Here is a 19,982-nt window from a genome sequence, read left to right on the forward strand (position 1 = left end):
TAAGAAAGAAGCACAATCCTCTAAATTTACACCGCTTGGATGTTATAAGTGTTAACTAGCATTTTTGCAATACCTATATGTTTAGATTTTCCTACGACAGAATCCAACACAAAGGCTGTCGCTTCTCACAAGATCGCTTTCCTTCAGTTTTCGACAAGCTACTTTACGACAGGCAGCACAAAAACACAATCGTAAAGTCGGTATGGATCGGGGCGGGATTAGTTTCCGCAAGGAAGTCGAAAATGAACATGAACATGACTAGTGGCAAAACACGTATGTTTGAAAACAATTTCTACGCAGCGGTTTTCAAATATTTAAACTTTTTTTTTTTTTTTTTCTAAATGGGATATTTTTTTTTTTTTTTTTTTTTTTCTCCACAAGTAAGGATGTGGAATTGTGTGCCTGCTGAAGTTCAGCCACTGGCTAGCTTTTTATTGCTTTCAAGAAAATGAAGACCGATGACAGCTGACTGTGGCTTTAACGGGGGGCACTTGTCCAAACTAGAAAGCTAATAGCTGATCCCAGCAATGCTGAACAACATTTTAAAAGGGCTGATCTTAAAGCTTACATGTAGAATCAATGCATGGAACACAAGATTTGATTACCCCTCTCCAGAAGACTACAAGATGCAGATGATGGTTTCAAGTAATTGTAGCTCCCAAACTAATTTCGTATTAGCCATTTCGCAATTCAGCTACACCTGTTTTTTCATTACATCTCCCCGTTCCATTATTCTTGTGTTATCTGTTTGCACATGCACTTCTGCAGTGTCTTCTGGGTCAAAACATGTTACTGGCTGAAACCATCTGTCAGTAAGCATCTGATTGGTTATTCACAGAAAAGAAGCCAGTGAAATTGTGAGGACGATTTCACTGTCCAGGTGAACTGACCCAGGAGGTCCAGAAGCATGGCTTGCAAATAGCACTTTATTTTACCTAGTGCTACACCAGATATCATGTTTGTTTTAAAATGAAAATAAATGTCTTTTAGACTGCACAGCTGAGACCTAACAATGAATGGGGAAGCATGATGGAGACATGTTATGGTACCGTTTTGTTAGCTACAATTACCTTTAAAGCCTGTGTGGTTCACTTGCTCAGTTTCCACCAAGCTTATCACAGGGGCCAGGTGTGAAACAGAGGTCTAAAAAGTGGTCAGCAAGGTTAGTGATGTTGAACCAACACCATGTTGCATCAAAATAGGTGGTGCCACAATTGATTCTAACAGCCCCTCTTCACATATATAGAAAAGCAATGTTTTTAAATGCACTGCATTTTCCTATAGTGACAGTAACACTAACAGAAGGGAGAGAAAAGCTCAGTATGAACTTGGTTCCTAATAATTTTCAAAGAAATAATAAGAAAATGAAGTAGGTCATCCCTGTCGCTATTATATTGTAAAGATACTGACTGCAGATACTGTATCTGATTCTGACAGGGCACAGGTGTATAATACCCTTACATGTTTCTCTTTGTTCTATTCCTGGGAAGACTGTTTTTACAGTCGACAATGGATAATTGCAAAGCATATGACATGGTTTATTTAGATTTCCAGAAAGCTTTTGACAAAGTCCTGCATAAAAGATTCATTCTCAAACTGAACGCAGTAGGGATTCAAGGAAATGCATGCACATGGATTAGGGAGTTGTTAACATGTAGAAAACAGAAAGTACTGATAAGAGGAGAAACCTCAAAATGGAGCGAGGTTACCAGTGGCGTACCACAGGGATCAGTATTAGGTCCTCTGCTATTCCTAATCTAAATTAATGACTTAGATTCTGGTATACTAAGCAAACTTGTTAAATTTGCAGATGACACAAAAATAGGAGTGGCAAACACTGTTACAGCAGCAAAGGTCATTCAAAATGATCTAGACAAGATTCAGAACTGGGCAGACACATGGTAAATGACATTTAGCAGAGAGAAGTGTAAGGTACTGCACGCAGGCAGTTTGCATTATAAATATATGGGAGATACTGAAATTGAAGGAATCTATGAAAGAGACCTAGGAGTTTATGTTGACGCAGAAATGTCTTCATCTAGACCATTTGAGGAAGCTATAAAAAAAAAGGCCAACAAGATACCTTATGAAAAGTGTTGAATTTAAATCAAGGGAAGTAAACTGTACAGTGCTTTAGTAAGACCTCATCTAGAATATTGTGTTCAGTTTTGGTCACCTCGCCACAAAAAGGATATTGCTGCTCTAGAAAGAGTGCAAAGAAGAGCGACCAGGTTTAAAAGGCATGTCATATGCAGACAGGCTAAAAGAATTGAATCTATTCAGTCTTGAACAAAGAAGACTAGTCGGCGACCTTATTCAAGCATTCAAAATTCTAAAGGGTATTGACAATGTCAACCCAAGGGACTTTTTCGACCTGAAAAAAAATTAATTAGGACCAGGGGTCACAAATGGAGATTAGACAAAGGGGCATTCAGAACAGAAAATAGGAGGCGCTTTTTTACACAGAGAATTGTGAGGGTCTGGAATCAACTCCCCATTAATGTTGTTGAAGCTGACACCCTGGGATCCTTCAAGAAGCTGGTTAATGAGATTCTGGGATCAATAAGCTACTAACAACCAAACAAGCAAGACGGACCGAATGGCCTCCTCTCGTTTGTAAACTTTCTTATGTTCTTATGTACTCATTGTTGCTCTGGATAGGTTGAAAGCAGTGTTATTGTTAGTGCTCTCTAGCCTAAGCTTTATTTATTCCCTTACATTTAAAAAAGGACTAGAGTGGTATATGATGTATCGGAGCACTCATGTGATTAACTAAGGGTGACCACATGGCTGCAGATTCACCAGGAGTGTGTGGGACAGTTCACATCAGATCCTAATCAGTTCCAAACTTACAGTGGTCCTCTATAGCCATATTGTTACCCAACCAATGATTTGTAGGGCAAGGTGTGCATATTTTGCTGTTAATTACATTATTTTGAAACACACATTAGAAGGTATACATGTATATTTATGTACCATTTCTTGCTTTTTGTGTAGTCTACTAAAGGTGACAAAAAACTTTTTACAAGGTGTTTAAAACACCCTGCCCACTTAATGAATGTGTTGAATGGGTTTGTGTAAAACAGTGGTCATGGTGGTAGTTGCACAAGACAGGAGCCAATAGTCAGAAAGAAAGAGAAATGCAATTGAGAGTAGGAATAGTTATGACTTATTTAAGCAAATTACATCAACTCTACCATGGATCTTCTGGCACTTAATCTGAGAAAATATATCATATAAAACTCTTCAACTAGCACACACAAAGAAAGAATTAAAACAGCACTTTGGACCTTTATTAATAGTTTCCAAAAACAATGTTTCATGACATTTATTTTTAATTTTTTTTATATAACGATGCATGGATTTAAAAAAAGAAACCACCATAATTCCACTTACATCAAAAGTACAATTCCTCAGTTATAAGCATACATATAAGAACATTAGGGTTGATAGGATCAATCCATACCCCTCCTGGATAAAATCACAGCTGGATTTTATTACAGCATTTCACAGTACCAGGGAATCCATCTGTATTTCATTCCAGCATAACCATGGAGAGGTGCAAGATGCAACCCAAGGAGAGTCCCCAGTGTTGTAAAATGCTAAATAAATCAGCTGCAGTTTATCCTAAATCGACCCTTAAAATGATTTGATCCACATTTCTGTGGCTCCTTAAAATGATTTGATCCACATTTCTGTGGCTCCTTCAGAAACAATTCATATACTCTACCTAAAGCCTTTATTATCAGAGTTACATTTAGTTTAGACTATTACATTTATAGGTAATGGCCCTTTTCAATAAATGCAGTAAACCACCTTTGGTAAAACAGTAAGAGTTACAAAAAAGATAAACTACTATAATTTTTTTTTTTTTTTTTTTTTTTTTTTTTTTTTTTAAATACAGACAGGGTCAGCAATAGGATTTTTTTAAAAAAATCATATTTGAAAACTTTCAGCAATTGAAACATTTAATGGCCTGGCAGCCATATTGGGCATTGCAATTGAGAGGCCTCCAGAGCATGCAAACACAAAATTATAACAGGACAGGTAAGCATTTGAATCTCTGTTCAATGTAGGCAATACATTCAACATTTCATTTTTAAATATGCAGGTATATTGTGTTATACTGTATATGGTGGGCTTCAATTGTTCTTCAGTATTTTGCTATTGTAGAAAAATCACTGGCAGGAAGAAATGCTAGAAATGATAGAATACAGTGCAACCCTCCCATATGTGTTAAAACAATCATGGGTGAACTTAAATGCATCAGTAATTAATTGTAAGCATCTCTGTGTGGTGCTTTCTGAGTATAATATGCACTGTAAAGAGGTAGTACAAAGTAAATATGTAGTGGTTTCTTACATTTAGTGATTTTTCTTTTTTTTTTTAATACTATTAAGCTTTTAGAAAATACATCAAATCCATCTTAGCTCTATGTGGGGATGTTCTTTTTAAATATATATTGTGTTCCAATATGAACCTTTATAAGCATTTATGATAGTAAACCAAAACCTTAATTCTGTGGCTTTTCAGTCAAATCAGTATTCATCATATTGTACTTGCCAGTACAGGTTAGCTTTGTGCCTATACACAGTAGTTAATGTAGAAAATGTAATTGCTTTTCATTGTAACACACAGCAGGTTGATATATTGGGGAAGGTTCTGCTATAAATTGCAGTGAGGTCAAAGAATTAAACGTGAAAGCAAATAAAAAAGTTGAGATATGTGGTCATTGCTCTGGGAGCATCAATTATTTCTATGACTGGTTACACAGGCTCCGATAGCACTAATCTTGGACCACCTCCTTTTATGATAGGTAAGGTAACACCAAATGGGATCTGTGAAACCAGATGTTAGTGGGGTTTTTTTACATTAAAGTCATTTGTTTAAGATTACACTAAACATTTGGTCCTCAGGCATCTCTGCAGGTGTTTTTATGCCACTGTTTCTCGCTCTACATGGTGCCAACACAGAAATTGTCAGACGTTAACGGACTATGCAAAGCACCATTAAATGTAGCAGGAATTGTGTGGTTGGTCAAATGAATGAAAAGCTAAAATTGGTAGTTATCTTTTAAAGTGCAAAACACACACAGAGCTAGCTACACATTTTTATTATTTATTTTATTTATTTTTTAACTCCCTTCACCACATGCAGTGTAACTTATTTGATTTAGGGGTCATGACATTGCTTCTTCCAATTGCCCTGTTAAGAATAAAAAGCCAAGACAATAATATGTATGTATTCAATTCAATGTAATGTAGGCCCAAAGTAACCAATTTACCATAAGAATAGAAGTAAATCTAGCTAAATGCATTGTCTCTTACTCCCAATTTAGTACTGTCTCTAAACTCAGAATTTGTTGCAAACTAAAATAAGGGTTTTGATTGCTTTAGCTATTGCCTGAAGAAAAAACAACCAAAACAAAAAAAAACAATTTTCGCGTCAAGCTTCGGAGAGCAGCATGTGTCATTCATTCCATCTTGAAGGGTTTCGCTTTTTCCTTAGGATTTACTGAAAGGGTTTCACAATTTTCATTGAAATGTAGTTCTTAAAAAGAAAAAAAAGGGAGATTAGATATAAACACGTATTAAATATTTAAAAAGTAAGCAAATTATGTGTTTGTACTATAAATAACATTTTCAGCTGCTATATGTAAAACACGATAAGCTTGAGGCTGTTTTTAAAATCATAGCAGCTGCTTACAGCTGTATAACTGGAATAAAAAAGAACACTGACAAATAATTCAAGGTAGAACTAACCAAAAGAATACAAACTTTAGTACTGTCAAATTAAATAACACTTTCATTATGTGTAAAAAATAAAGTAAAAAAAAACACAAACACCTACCGGTAATGAATAGAAGAGTATTCCCAGGAAAAGTAGCACGAGTATTAGAATGATAATGCCAATAAAGACCCATTTAAATCTGCGCCACACAATGAACTTCATCGTCTTGCACGGATTAGTGAACCAGAAAAAGGACGTTTCTGGTCGGCTGTATCGAAGAAGAAAAAAATAAACATTAAAAAGGACATTTTTTAAAGTTTACATATCTATTATATATTAGACAAAGGAATCCTTATATAGATATATATATATATATATATATATATATTATATATATATATATATATATATATATATATATAATATATATATATATATATATGTTAGATGATAATATATTCTGATATATATATATATATATATATATATAGTAATATAAATGATAATGATATATAGATATACATACAAACTATTTTGTTACAATTGTGTATTGTTTCAATACATTTTATTTAAAATGTGTAAAGACACACTATTGCAAATGATTCCATTGTTAAGGAAAGCAATTCCCCAAATTCAGCTGGTTAATTTAGGTTATAAGAATATTTATTTTCCCAACAGTGTACCTTTGGTTATTCAGCCATCCTAATTTGTGTAATAACCAGGAATGACATAAGAAATGACAGCTACCCAAGCTCTTTGAAATGGTATACATCTTACTTTGGAGGATCCAGCTTTGGATTCATGTTGGGTTCATCTCTCCCTTTCCCAGCAGGTCTTTCCTCAGCCTCTTTCTCAGTGAGAATCTCCAGTGTCATTTCAACTTTACCCTGGGAATGGCAGCAAATCAAATTGAGAGGTCAAAGTATAAACTTCTGCCTGTATAAAAATTACAATAATAAGAAATGCTGGAAACAAAAACAGAAATGCTGGAAACAAGTAAAATAACAAATGAAAAACACATAACAAAATTACTATTTTATCACCCAAACAGTAAAACCAAAAAGAATAAAATAAAAATAATAAAATTTGATTATTATTATTATTATTATTATTATTATTATTACACACATTAGTACCATCTGGAAATAAAATGGGAAACATACATGAAAGAGATATTTTCAAACTCAATATTTAACTGGTCAACTTGCATGTATTGCTGTAATTTCTTTTAAATCAAAAAGTGAAATAGTTTGGCTTTTCACCCCACTACACATTTAATTTCACTATCCCACCACTAACGCTGGGTCCCATCAAATTGAATTTCAACATCTCAATGCCACAAACTTACGTATGATTAAGATACCCTTAAACCACGTTGTTATTTCCCATCAGCAAACTTAAATACTGTACATCATGTCTCTTAAGTGTACACAATGGGACCACGATGCAGTGATCTGACAGTGGTTACAGGTTGAGACAACAGAATCTGGAAAACTATGTTCCCTATTTTTGTCATTCGTTGCTGAATGGTGATATAACAAGGTTGCAAGCTGGAAAACACCACCAATAGCTTCAAACATAAAAGGTACACAAAAACTTGAATCGGGCATAGCTATGTTGCATTGTTGGCTGATTTGTATGTGAATAACAATAACAAAGCAAATCAAAGTTGTTTTTAAAAAGATGCAACGGAACAAAATCTGGAACCCTTGCACTTACAGTTAGGGTTCGTTTTCCATCCACCTCTGACATACACGGCCACCAGCCCCTCACTGATTTTTGTGTGAAGAGAGAGGTATCATGGGGAGATTTGTGTGAGGCAGGTCCCTTGATGTCAGTGACCATTTCCAAGTGGCACTTCTTCGGGGTTTTGGCAGGAGGCGTTAGTTTGTTCAAATCCAGGTCAAGTGTACCTATTGGTACGAGAGTGTGAAACACAACTCATTTACAGCTTGTAAATTGACAAACCTTAGCAATGACAAATTGAAACTTATCCTAAATATAAAATGATTAATGCAGTATTACATACCTAAGTAATCATCCAAAGAGAATTTATCATTGTCCCAGATTTGAATAATCAGCTTTGCAGGTGTCCGGAATTCACTTTTGTCCAGGCTCCAGAAATGTTCCTGTAAAAAAACCAAAAAACTTCCTTAACATTTTCAAAATAGGCATATTGCTTCTCGTTGTTTTGTTTAAACCAGTGTATAATGTGTTACAATTGAGTGCAGCTATAAATTGGTGAGTCTGAATCTTACAAAACAATGACTCCAGCATTTTAGAAAAGGTATAATGTTCTAGTACCATGCAGCAACACTCAAGAGTCAAAGCCAAAAGTTACAGTATGCTCACAGCAATCATTCAATTAAGCTAAAGCAAACAGGTTTTCAAATATTTTACTGCAAGACTGAAATTATATTGAAAAGAACCGACGGTTGAAAAGTTTTAGAAAACCCAACCCTGCACTAACTTACCTTTCTGGAAACCAGGCACAGTTGTTCGGCTGGCAGGTATTCAAATGGGAACACAAACCTCCAGTTAAAATTGCCATCCCCATCAAGTGACCTGAAGTGAACATCTGTCTTCTGCTTATTTTCTTCCATGCCTGGCATCCATCTGAGTATAAAACAAATAAGGGTTTAATTCACTGACAGGATACAACACTAAGGACACTGAATAATAATAATAATGGCAGGTGATTGGTTCACACTCATTGATTCCTGTTCTAAATGGGCACTTTCCAGGTACTACTTTGTTAAGAACATGTTACTTGTAAAATGGTTGTGGTTCAGAGTTCACTACCCAGTCATCGATTAGTAATACAAGGATCTGTACACATGCACACCGTATTTAATTCTGACACAGTAATGACAAGCAAGCATTAATAGATTTGATTATTATATAGTGCAGGTGGTCAGACTGCAAGTGGAATTAGAGACCATCCTTTTCAAGCCATCTCGTGTCTTCCTTTACCCTTTAACATAGATGTCACTCATTTCTTCTCCTGTGATGCTGGTTTCATCCAGAATGACCTCTGTTGTGTTCCAAATAATAACGCGCAGAAAAAACCTGGGGGGGCAGGGGAATAATAATAATAATATCACAGAAACAGATACTTTTAACATTATAGATGATGGTTTAATATCGGTTATTAAAAATACACCACTTAGGCAATATGGTTGTAATCCTGTCACATATGCCAATAATATTTTTGATGGACATCTTTGAACTTGATAGAAGCAATATCTAATATACCTGCAAATATGAAGTCGTACCTAAAATAGTCTCTCAGATACAGTACAAGCATTAGGCAGTGATACTGCCATAAAATGGGTTATTTCATGTAGCACTGTTCTCTAGGTGAAAAAGTGACCCCTTATACTATAATAAATAATAATAATAATAATAATAATAATAACAACAACTTACTTTTTAGGTTTGCGAGGTGTGATGTCTAATGGAGGTCCAGGGAGACCAAGGCTCTTTGGGAACACGTCAACCCACATTTGAAGAATTCCCTAATACAAAAAAAAAACAAACATTTGTTTCAACCAGACGCTGGCAAATGATATTATACTGCTTATGTGGCTACATTTTCGCAAGATATATTTTATGTCACGACAGTAAATAGATATTTTTTCGTGACATACTTCACTGCAAATACATTCTGTTGCCATGCACACTGTGGTTAAATTTAAAACAAAACACTGGTTACAAAACACCTACATTCAGAAAATACAACATATTTTAAGATGGAAATGAACTTTGATCAAAACTAATGAGATGAGGATATTTTAGTAGAGGAACAAAACCAAAAAAAAACACACACTAGGTGTGAAGAATGCTCTTCTCTACCCTCAGCTCACCTGACAGAAGGAATGCTCTCTGTACTTCCTACTCTGTATTGCCTATATTAAAAAGTAACACATTACCATACAGTACCTTCAAATTACTGACAGTTCTCTTACGGATATATGATTTACAGAAAATGTTTGCGGCATAAACAAGATGCGTCATGAAAAATCATGCAATTTCATGGCCCGTGTGAGGCAGAAGGATAACAAACTTGCACAAGGGCTTGGTTGTTATCACCATGCCCCGTCAGAAATAGCAAGTCATTGTTTTTCAGGACGTATACACTATACCATTGTGCCACCACGTGGTTTCATTCCCAGCATGAATCCCTTTACCTGTGAGATTGTGGGCTGAAAAGAGCTGTAGAGAGTCCTGGACTCCACATGCTCAGGAACCAGCCCCTGTGTTCTCAAGACGTGCAGAGCCAGGCGCTCATTTGGTGGGCCCAGGTGTTGGTGGATTTCTTTGTTGGCCTCTGTGTATAGAACAAAGCATATTTTATGAATGGAGTGATGAAAAGTAATCTATTTTAAATATATATTTTTAATTAGATCACAAGGATGCAATTACAGTATTTAAATTTGCCATTTAGTAAAGAGTGATATCTCTGCTGATCAGTTGAGAGAAGAGGGTAATAATGTAACATCATGAACAACGTAGACTACAAGAAACCAAGTTGAGTAAACAAACTTTTCAGCTGGAGCTTTTATTAGTTTAATGATGAAAAAAAGGCACCATTATTATCAATGGAAAGGTGTATTGTAATTATGAAGCTCTTTATCAACGTTTAGACAGTCATAACACCTCAATAGACAGGGGCTGCTTAATTACACTAGACAAAAAGCTACACACCAAATTCATCCAGTGTATATTCACGCCCTGCATGGGACAGCGTTTTGCCATTCTCTGCAATAACCGGTGGAGGGATGCCTCTCAGTCTGGACAAATTTTGCAGTATTTGAGATGGTTTCATTTGATCACGCCACTGATTGACCCCTGAGCTGTTAAGATGAAATAGCAATCGATTAGTCTCGGAGCTCACACACACTTGTACATTAACTTTTTGAACAGGATTAGGTCTTTTAAATATGCATCTATTCTGTACCTCAACTATGACGAAGACTTGATTGACAATATCAGTACTGCTTCTTTTCCAACTAATCACTACCAGGAAAGTGCCTTAGCAAAAGTGGCGAAAGTACTTACATGCAGTAGGTCTGCGGTAATCCACAATATGAACCAAAGCGTGAAAGTAAACGATTTTCCAGGTCAATCACCGTCTCCCCTACTTTCTCATCACGGCTCATCAGGTCAAAGTCATAAATTGAAATCTTTAGGTCTTTCTCTTGAGGGATGAAGCAGGTAAGTTCAAACATTCTAAAAAGAAAAGCAAAAGTCATAACTGTTGTTCATTTGCATAGATAGGAAGAGCTGTGTTACGATAAAACAAGCTACACCTCTTTGGGTTGGCCATTTAGTTAGCAATTGGTTTTGCAAAAGTCAGGCCTTCATTAGTATGTAATTACACACCACCATTATATGTTGGAGCATGTAAATCATGTATGCTATATTTAAAAATAAACAAATAAATAAATTCTGTATTACCTGCCAAACACTGGGTTCACTGTGTTAGGGACATAGTGATCTCTGTCCTCCACAACTTTCTTACCCAAAGAAATTTTTATATACGGATCACACTGTAAAAAGGCAGAACACAATAGATTATACAGAAGATGAGTGTGTGTACAAAACAAAATGAAACTGCCTTTTTTTTTTTTTTTTTTACATTCACCGAGACAGGACAGGACCGGACCATTCCAACTGAATCTCTCTGTCCTACATGTATTTAACATTAAAATTGACTGTATATTATATATGATTAAACACTGTACAAAGAGAAATAGAACTACAAAACAAGAAATATTTATGTGCCCTACTGTAAAACTGCCAAGAGATTATCTGCATAGTGCCAAATGCAGAATTAAAATTAAAACCAGAATTGCCTAGCTATCAGGCCTGTAAAAATACAGAATGACTAGACCCACTCACCAAGCCATTGCTGTCTTTGGGCTGCAGGTCAATGGCTCTGATGATGTAAATTCTGACGATGCACTCTTGGGGTCCGCTGTCAGGCAACTCCCTGAACTGACGAGGGGGCGCAGGGACACTAGGGTCATCGGACAAGGGGTAGATCTTGAACAAACCCTGAACAGCAAGAAAGCAATTAATTTCAGCTGCTTTTGGTTTTCCTCAAACAAGGCACAAAGAGCTGTTCAGTTACCTATAGCCACCACACAGCCTGTGCAAATGCAAGTGCTGCAAACAATACAGACAGCCACGTTCTTCCATACAGTGGTGGAGGACCTTATTGTGGGCCTTGACCTTTATGTAATATGTTTATAAACAATAAACAACATGCCAAGTCAAGTGTTCAACATTTAACAATATTTTATTCTCAGAATGTTTGCATGTATGAAACTGTAGATTACTACATGCAATAAGCAGCTTTTCTACTCACCTACTTGAATTGTTTTGCGTGCATCTTTATTCCTAATACTACACTCTTTTTAAAATCACAGCTAACATGTTTATTCACCAGTCCCTCCAGGATTCTTTTCAATCAGAAACCCAGGCATTTTAATTTGCTTTAGGTTTATTTTGGTACCCAGCAGCACCTGTTAACAGCTTCTGCCTAAACTTCCATGAAGCCTGTAGGAAACTGTTTTGCAATATTGAGAGACCACTAGGCTAAAGTATAAAGTGGTCGCAGTGTTCAAAAAAGAGACACCAACAAAACATAAAACCAAAACATAAAAGCCTCAAACCAGCCTCCAGGTAAAGACAGTTACGAGGGAAGAAAAAGAAAAAAAAACATTTTTTAAAAAAACATAAATTAAGAGAACAGCAGTACTTGTAATAGCTGCAAGTTGTAAAAGGCATATATGTAAAAATGCAAGTGTCGGAATCTCTATATCCCTAGATTATTTATACTCCCAATAACTTCTGCTACAAGAAAAGGCCCCAGTAGTTGACAGTTGGATAACTGCTTCTTCCTTTATATATAAAACTCTAAATGAGTGGCATTTGTCTGGTTTCTCCAGAGGGCTTGACTTATAAAATGTGTTAATGCTTTGAGGAATGCAACACTTTATATGGGTATCACAATATCCATAATAACACCCACATGTGACAAACATCCCGGATTTACTTTATACAATTTCATGTGGTCATGTATATTAATTGATAGAAAAATACAACTAGATATGACCCTAAAGCAGCATATCTCAAGTAATGGCAAAGTTACTGTGGGAAAAAACACAATTTCCATTGTTGGGGGTTAAAAATAGATTGTTTGCATCCCAGTGGCTGGCAAACCATCCATTGGCTGAAACAAATTGAAGACAAAAATGTTACCTGAATTGTGCCCACACGACAGAATGTATTTCTGTTAATCACAATTTAGTAAGTGAATAAACTGACCTTAAACTCTCCCACCACTGAAGGGTCTTCATCATCTTCCCCTGATTTTCCCCTGTACAGCTTGAAGGTTTCACAGAAGTCTGTTAACCCCTTATATTCCGGAACGTTCTCTAACTCGCTATGAAAGATCTAGAAAAGGAATGTTTGTTTAATTCTGGTTAGTAAAGAAGTAGTATTAGCAAACTGCTCCATGGTCAAATAAATAAATAAAAGTCAAATTAAATTTTTTATTTTTTACTGGCCCTGTAACCTTTTCTATGATGTTTGCTGTTATTCTGAATGACCCGTTCCCCAAATAAATGTTTCTAATTGTTTTGATAAGTCTGTGTTAAGGTACTTTGGTGGATCAGTTCTTGTTGCCTATCACAGATGTGGAATGTATTCTATCTCAGTCAAAGTGTCTTGATGGTAATGTCAGTACCACCTAGCGCAAAGCAGTGTCTTGCCAGTGATCAAAAGCCAGCATGTTACGTCTATAAAAGACACTTATTTTATGGCAATGCATACGTTCTGTACTGAATGTCAGCACAAGCACAGCTACAATTGTATACGGGTATCACAGGATCAACATATTTTGACATGCAATGGTATCACAGTAGTATAAACCAATACACACTTGAGCATATCAGTGCCTGTGTGCCAGCTTGTCTGGATTCATTGTGTTGTCATTGCTAGTAATGCTGCGATCTGCTTATTGTTGCAGGTCACTCCCCCTTCCCACCCCAGGGTAATGATACCAATTAATCTTTCTAACATGGTAATACATAAAGTTAGTCCAAAATCCTTACCTTCAAAGTGTCATAGCCTTTCTGGAGATACGGCCCACACTTCTCATGTTCCCCAAGAGAGGAGTAAAACTTACTCGTGTTTAGTTGATTTTCCTGAACTTTGTTTGCAAATGTTTGCCGAAAAATTTTGTGTGTTTTTGGGGGTTTTTTTTTGGGGGGGGGGGGCTCCCGCCCCCCCAAACCCCACAAAAAACAAACTTATTACAATGTTGTCAAGTATGTAAAACACAAAAAAACAAAAAATGTTTTGTTTAACATTAGATTGGGAGCAGGCAAGCTCAGTCTTTACTGTGGCATTACTGTGCTCAGTAGTTCAAGAATATATTAGTATTGCAATTAGTAAGTGAACTTGGCAAACCGCTTAGCAGGTGCTACAATTATGCAATATTCTTATTCTATACTAATATAACAAGGAAGCTTACCCTTTCTGCTTGCTGATGACAAGGAAGCATTCATCGATTGCAAATAGAAAGAAATAAAGACAAAACGATACCATAAATGCAAAAAAAAAAAAAAAACCTTTGCACTGCAGTTTTAGCAGAGCTCCAATGAGGAATGAGAAATCCGAGCAAAAGATGGTTATTGATTTGTTAGATTACTTCTCAGCTACTAACTGCATAAAATATAAGTGCCAGCAATAAAGATGCGTGTTATGCAGATACAACTGGGGTCCAATTGGTCCAAACAGTAATATATGCAACTGAGAAAAGCTAAAGTGCTTTAGTACTTATTTAATGCAGCTGTATATTCCATTTATTACATACCTTCTAAATTAAATGCAGCCAAGACCGTAGAAATGGGTGCAATGTGATCTGGGGATTTTACAGATCTGTTGTTTTTTCATGAATAGCTTTACTATGTGCAGTATATAGTTCAAATAAAAAAATCTTATGAATGGTAAATTGTTCCAGTACAACCAGCAGCCACTGAACTACATCTAACTACATACATGGCATCCATGTTATGTACAGTGCGTTTTACATTTAGCAGTATATAGTGTAATAAAACTATTACACAACCGTTTAATCTCATATTATGCTTTTTCTGTCAAAAGTCAAACAAACAAACATAAAAGATAATTGGTACGTCCTGAAAAACCAAACCCTAGCCCATTCTAGGCTATAGTACAGTCATTTCCATTAAGGAGGTATGTAATTTAAGTTTGTGAATTCTCAAACTCTTTCAACAGAATACATGTTTGAGACAGTACAAGGTGGATGTGTTAAAAGACGATATCAACAGCTTTCTGTTTTGCTGTGAGGGATATGTTTTAATTTATTTATTTATTACTGAGATCTTAGTGCTGATGGAAATGGACAAGCACTTTGGTCAGCAAATGAATAATTTACTGTGGACTGAAATTTCTGTGACAGGGTCCTGCACCTTGTCAAAGCTGTCCAGCTATGCCAACAATAACCTCCCTCATTAACCAGAAGCTCTACAATGAGTACAATATCAAGTTTGACCATTCTTTTTCAGTAAAACTTGAATTCTACAGACTACCTCGTTGATATGCACCTTTTAAATTGAGGACCCCATAAATGCAAAAACCAGGTTGGTAAATACACACTGTATTAGAAATCCACAAGATGGTAAGAGACATGTTTTCCAATAGGCTTAATATTAACAAATCCTCCAGCAGCAAAACACCCACATACACTTTCTCTATTACTAAAGGTGACAAATTACCTTGCCTAACACCCAAATTATATTTCCCTTAAATGTACCCCTTAATTTACACTTAACCTTACAATTACAATAGCTATGCTACAGTAAATACTGTACTGTTAACTATTTGTTTTCAGATATAGCTGTAGAGAGGGAGATTTTGGAGAGCCAGATAACAACTCAATTAACATTTTAATAGTATGAAGTTCACAATGTCTAATTAACTTTTTTTTTTTTTTTTTACTATTGGAATAATCTTGGAAATTATTCATTTTGAATACAGTGCCCTATTATTAAAACTTACAAACCTTTAATTCAAGTTCATGTTTATTATGTTAACTAATGAATTAAAGCTTTGTGAGCAGGGCCCCTAGGGCCTGTTTTCAGTATATCCTTTTTGGGTTAAAGAGATCCACATTTACTACACATTTGCTCCTATGCAAAGTATGCACTCTGTTACAATAACTTGTTTAAAATTAGTAAGAAACAGCCATGGACCAAATATCAATATTCTGATTTGATGTCTAGTTTTGAAAAAAGCTCTATTTTACTATATTTTACTTTTTTTTTTTTTTTAAGTGGTACAAATTTTGGGCTGAGGCTTAGTAGACCAGGCCCAATATATCATTATGAAGCACCTCTGTTTTCAGAGAGCCACACAATGTAATAAATGGAGCATTACAATGTACTGGACATTGATCATCATACTTACTGTCACAGCATCTTTCAATCCAAAATCTCTCTAAAGAAGAAAAAAAATCAAAGAGAAATAAAAGCTTGGCCACAGAAACACCTAAAGCTAAACTGGGTCACTGACTAGTTTACTCCGAGTCACACATACAAGGCGTGCTGTTGTGGAGGCCATTCTGATGACAACTGTCACAAACTGCAATTCAGAATATCATATGTGAGGGAATATTGTTTATAAAAAATGCATTTAAAAAAAAGCTAGAATGAAATTGAAAATGCCTTTTATATTCTAAATGTACCATATATTAATGAAAATACAACAGCTACCCAAGGAAAGCAGTAACAAGTATTGTAGAGAAGTGTATTTTTGTGAACAAAACAACTTCTATAAAAAATAAAAGAAGTGTAGCCCATAGCCCAACCTGTAACCACTGAAGATTACAAATCTTACATAAAATACAAAGGTTTACCACAAACACATTGTGGCATGGCAAATAGCATAACAAGTCCATAGGCCTGAATAACCCCCCTGAGACCACAAGAATTCATTGCTCACATTTCCATTGACATATAGGTCCCTATTCACACACTAAGAAGTCCTTAGCAAAACAAGTCTTAAATAAGTTTTGTGAATACGACCATTACGTTCAGAATTTTGTATGGTTTAACAATCCATAAAACAACTGCCACTTCTCAGTGAATTATTACTCCTCCTTTTTTTAACCAAAACAATCACTTGGTCAACTTCTTTATAGCATCTATTGTAGTTTATTATGGATTTTTACAAACAATACCTCAGAATATTAAAAACAAGTAAGAAAACTAAAACTAAATGGCTTTTAAAAAACCGGTGTCTAAACACCTACCTGAGTCTCCAGTAATGGCCTTCTATCTTCCATGTCAATGGCTACATCTTGAGGGGCAGCCATAAGGGCCACTGCAACAGAAGCAAGGTCAGTCTCAGGACTGAAGATGCACACAGCAGAATGTGATGAAAAAAGTCTCTTAAAAGGTTGACCTTACAAGGTTTAAACCATGGGTATTTTTGTTTAAAATATTACATTATCATTGATAAAACAAATATATTAACCTTACATTGAGTGATAGGTGGTTATGATTACTAGAATAAAGATGTTCACCATAAATATTATTAAAACGCTGAAGTTTACTAATGCCAGCACAGCACCATATACGTCCATTAAACAGCAGTCAAATAAATATTTGGAATTGTTCTTTGCAATTTTACACCAGCAGATGGCAGCATAAACTTAGTAACCACCACCAGGAGGACAAAACAAAATTAAAATGATCAAAAAAAAAAAAAAAAAAAAATGTACAGCTATGGCCAAAAGTTTTGCATCACCTAGCATTTTAGGATTGAGACCTATATGAAGATAATTTAGATATCACGTAACTAAATAAACTACAAAATGATATAGCAAAAGTCTAACAGACACCATAATTAGTAGTAAAGTATTTCATGCAAGATATGAAAATGTCACATTTTTCAATTTCTGTCAGTTTTTGGTTAAGTATATGGAAAACTACAAAGCGGTATGTAATTAAAGGTATTAAATGTAACATTATTCAGCAGGTTTAATTTGACAAACCTTAAAAATTGAGGACCCCATAAATGCAAAAACCAGTCGGCACGGGAACCCGAAAACCCGGGTACCTATCTGGTTTTAAATTACTCAACCAGGGTACCCACCGGGTTTTAAATTACTCAACCCGGGTCTCTTTTTACTACCCGGGTAGCGATTATTAATTTGAGAATTTAAAGAAAATGTAAGAAATATGTCAATGCAGCTGTAAGCGCAGGTCTCTGGCCAGCGTAATAAAGACAGTGTTTAATAAAGACAACTTTAAAAACAAGCTTTGCATTTTTAAGCCTTTTCGGGATAGCAAGGTTTTACAGAAAACAATAACACACAGCGCCAAGTACACCTCAAGAATAATAACTGCAGCCACTTTTCTTCTCAGGAACTAAACTGGGAAAAAAAACAACATAACACCCTGTTGGTTTATGTCAGTGATAACTCTGAACCATTAATAATAATAATAATAACCGTGTTCCGTGTCCAATTGATTGCTTTATCTACAGATCTTTTTTGGTTAAAAAAAAAAAAAAAAAACTATCAAATAAGTAGCCTTTATTTAAAAATAAATAAACAAACAAATAAATAAAATAAATTACTGTGAGCGGTGTACCCGAGAAAACATGTTTTTATTTTAATGAAGTAAATTAAAAGCATACAAACCCCAAAATGCTTAAGGTGCAAAGTACAAAATTAAATCACACACTTCCAAAATGCTGACCTATTTTGTAATAGTAAATAAATAAATATTGTAAATAAATATTTGTGGAGCACATTAAGTGTGCTAGTAAAGTCTTTCTCATACTAATCATGTAGATTAAAACACTACAGTATAAGATAAACTGATGTGAAAAATAAAAATAAAATTACAAACATCTACATTAACCACACTTTAAATGAAACGTATAAATCAACGAATGATTACTTTAAAGCAGCCTAAGCTCCTTTGCTTGGATGCCATGTTTTAAAACAACAATAAAATATGGCCACTAGATGTCACAAAGAATCCAGCAGCGCGAAGAGCACTTAACATTAATAACTGTATTCAAACTATGAGTTGTTTATTATTATTATTATTATTTTTCATGGCGGCTACATGGTTCCAGATTTTCTACCCGTGCTGACCTCTAGTAAATACACATGGTTTTAGAAACACCAATTTGAAGTCCCCAAGATGAAGCAAAATTTGTTAATTCTTTCGGCCCTAGCTGTATATTTGATTTTTTTTTCTTCTCTCAAACCTTAAAATATGCTTTGTTAAAAAGCTGTTTGGTACCTTTCGAGGACATTGCAACCTCCGCTCTGGTGGTGTAGGGGTCACAGCGGAACGCCTCCAGTGAGTCTATGGTGCACTGTCCCACGATGGGTTTCCGTCCAAATGGCCGGTGGTCAATCACTTTAATCACTATGGGAGGGGTGTACATTTCTTCTTTTGGAAGAAGCTACAAAAGGAAAAAGTCAATTTATATCAGAAAACTGTTTCATCCCATTCTCCCCAGGGATAGCCACCTACGACTCAACAACCCAACACTGCTATACTGTTCATATATACTTCACTGTGGCTTTACATACTACAGCACCATAATATGCATACGTACAGCCATTGCACTACTTTTTGTGACTAGTTTTAATATTAGCTACATTCACAAAAAGAAAACATTCTATGCCTTTCAAAGCCCTCATTAATTCAAGCTGAATTTAGCGAAGAAAATAAAAGGGTTTTGATATTCAAAAACGCCCAGGAAGCCTGCAAATTTGGAATTATTCGTAATGATGGCATTTATAATGTAAAAGGATTTGCAGTCAACCTCAGAAATTACACTCAAGACTGAACATGACTTATTAGTGCCGCAAGTAGCTTGTCGTTCCATGTTAAATCTGTAGACTCTTGAGGATTATGTAAAATCCCCAGCCCAGGTCTGAAAAGGGGACAGTACCACTTTAAAGAAGAGCACCGATCCTGGAAAGTTGGGATTCTTCCGAATGTTCTTGATGACTGCTGACTGAACAATTTCCCCACCGAACTCCACAATGAGACTCGGAGAAGAAACGGCTGCTAGTTGGAAGTTTTTCATGTTTCGCAAACCCCATGTCAGAACCTGTATACAACAGAAGAGACAGCATGTCATTGCATCTGTATTAGTGCTGGGTTCACAACTTCATACTGTTGAGA

The 19,982-nt window shown here is 35.6% G+C and overlaps 2 protein-coding genes across 3 annotated transcripts in view; both read right to left on the reverse strand.

Moving 5' to 3' along the window:
- Nucleotides 1-153, reverse strand: part of parga (poly (ADP-ribose) glycohydrolase a) — a 65,656-nt gene extending 65,503 nt beyond the window's left edge. The window contains exon 1 of one of the 2 annotated variants that reach the window (XM_041261112.1): nucleotides 74-153. The gene's annotated coding sequence lies outside the window, so the exon portion shown is untranslated. The remainder of the gene's footprint in view (nucleotides 1-73) is intronic. The other variant, XM_041261115.1, reaches the window with a different exon arrangement.
- A 3,118-nt stretch (nucleotides 154-3,271) lies between these two features.
- Nucleotides 3,272-19,982, reverse strand: part of LOC121321846 (myoferlin-like) — a 66,951-nt gene continuing 50,240 nt past the window's right edge. Inside the window, exons 36-53 of the mRNA XM_041261116.1 lie at nucleotides 19,747-19,908; nucleotides 19,086-19,251; nucleotides 17,072-17,148; nucleotides 13,854-13,946; nucleotides 13,066-13,194; nucleotides 11,635-11,790; nucleotides 11,191-11,282; nucleotides 10,792-10,962; nucleotides 10,438-10,586; nucleotides 9,921-10,060; nucleotides 9,160-9,248; nucleotides 8,704-8,799; nucleotides 8,205-8,346; nucleotides 7,760-7,859; nucleotides 7,450-7,643; nucleotides 6,508-6,617; nucleotides 5,851-5,998; nucleotides 3,272-5,550 (exon numbers count right to left, since the gene is read on the reverse strand). Of these exons, the coding sequence (XP_041117050.1) occupies nucleotides 5,512-5,550; nucleotides 5,851-5,998; nucleotides 6,508-6,617; nucleotides 7,450-7,643; nucleotides 7,760-7,859; nucleotides 8,205-8,346; nucleotides 8,704-8,799; nucleotides 9,160-9,248; nucleotides 9,921-10,060; nucleotides 10,438-10,586; nucleotides 10,792-10,962; nucleotides 11,191-11,282; nucleotides 11,635-11,790; nucleotides 13,066-13,194; nucleotides 13,854-13,946; nucleotides 17,072-17,148; nucleotides 19,086-19,251; nucleotides 19,747-19,908 (2,253 nt within the window). The 3' untranslated portion in view covers nucleotides 3,272-5,511. The remainder of the gene's footprint in view (nucleotides 5,551-5,850; nucleotides 5,999-6,507; nucleotides 6,618-7,449; nucleotides 7,644-7,759; nucleotides 7,860-8,204; nucleotides 8,347-8,703; nucleotides 8,800-9,159; nucleotides 9,249-9,920; nucleotides 10,061-10,437; nucleotides 10,587-10,791; nucleotides 10,963-11,190; nucleotides 11,283-11,634; nucleotides 11,791-13,065; nucleotides 13,195-13,853; nucleotides 13,947-17,071; nucleotides 17,149-19,085; nucleotides 19,252-19,746; nucleotides 19,909-19,982) is intronic.

Source organism: Polyodon spathula, chromosome 10 (genome assembly GCF_017654505.1).
Source record: "Polyodon spathula isolate WHYD16114869_AA chromosome 10, ASM1765450v1, whole genome shotgun sequence".
NCBI classification, from domain to species: Eukaryota; Metazoa; Chordata; class Actinopteri; order Acipenseriformes; family Polyodontidae; genus Polyodon; species Polyodon spathula.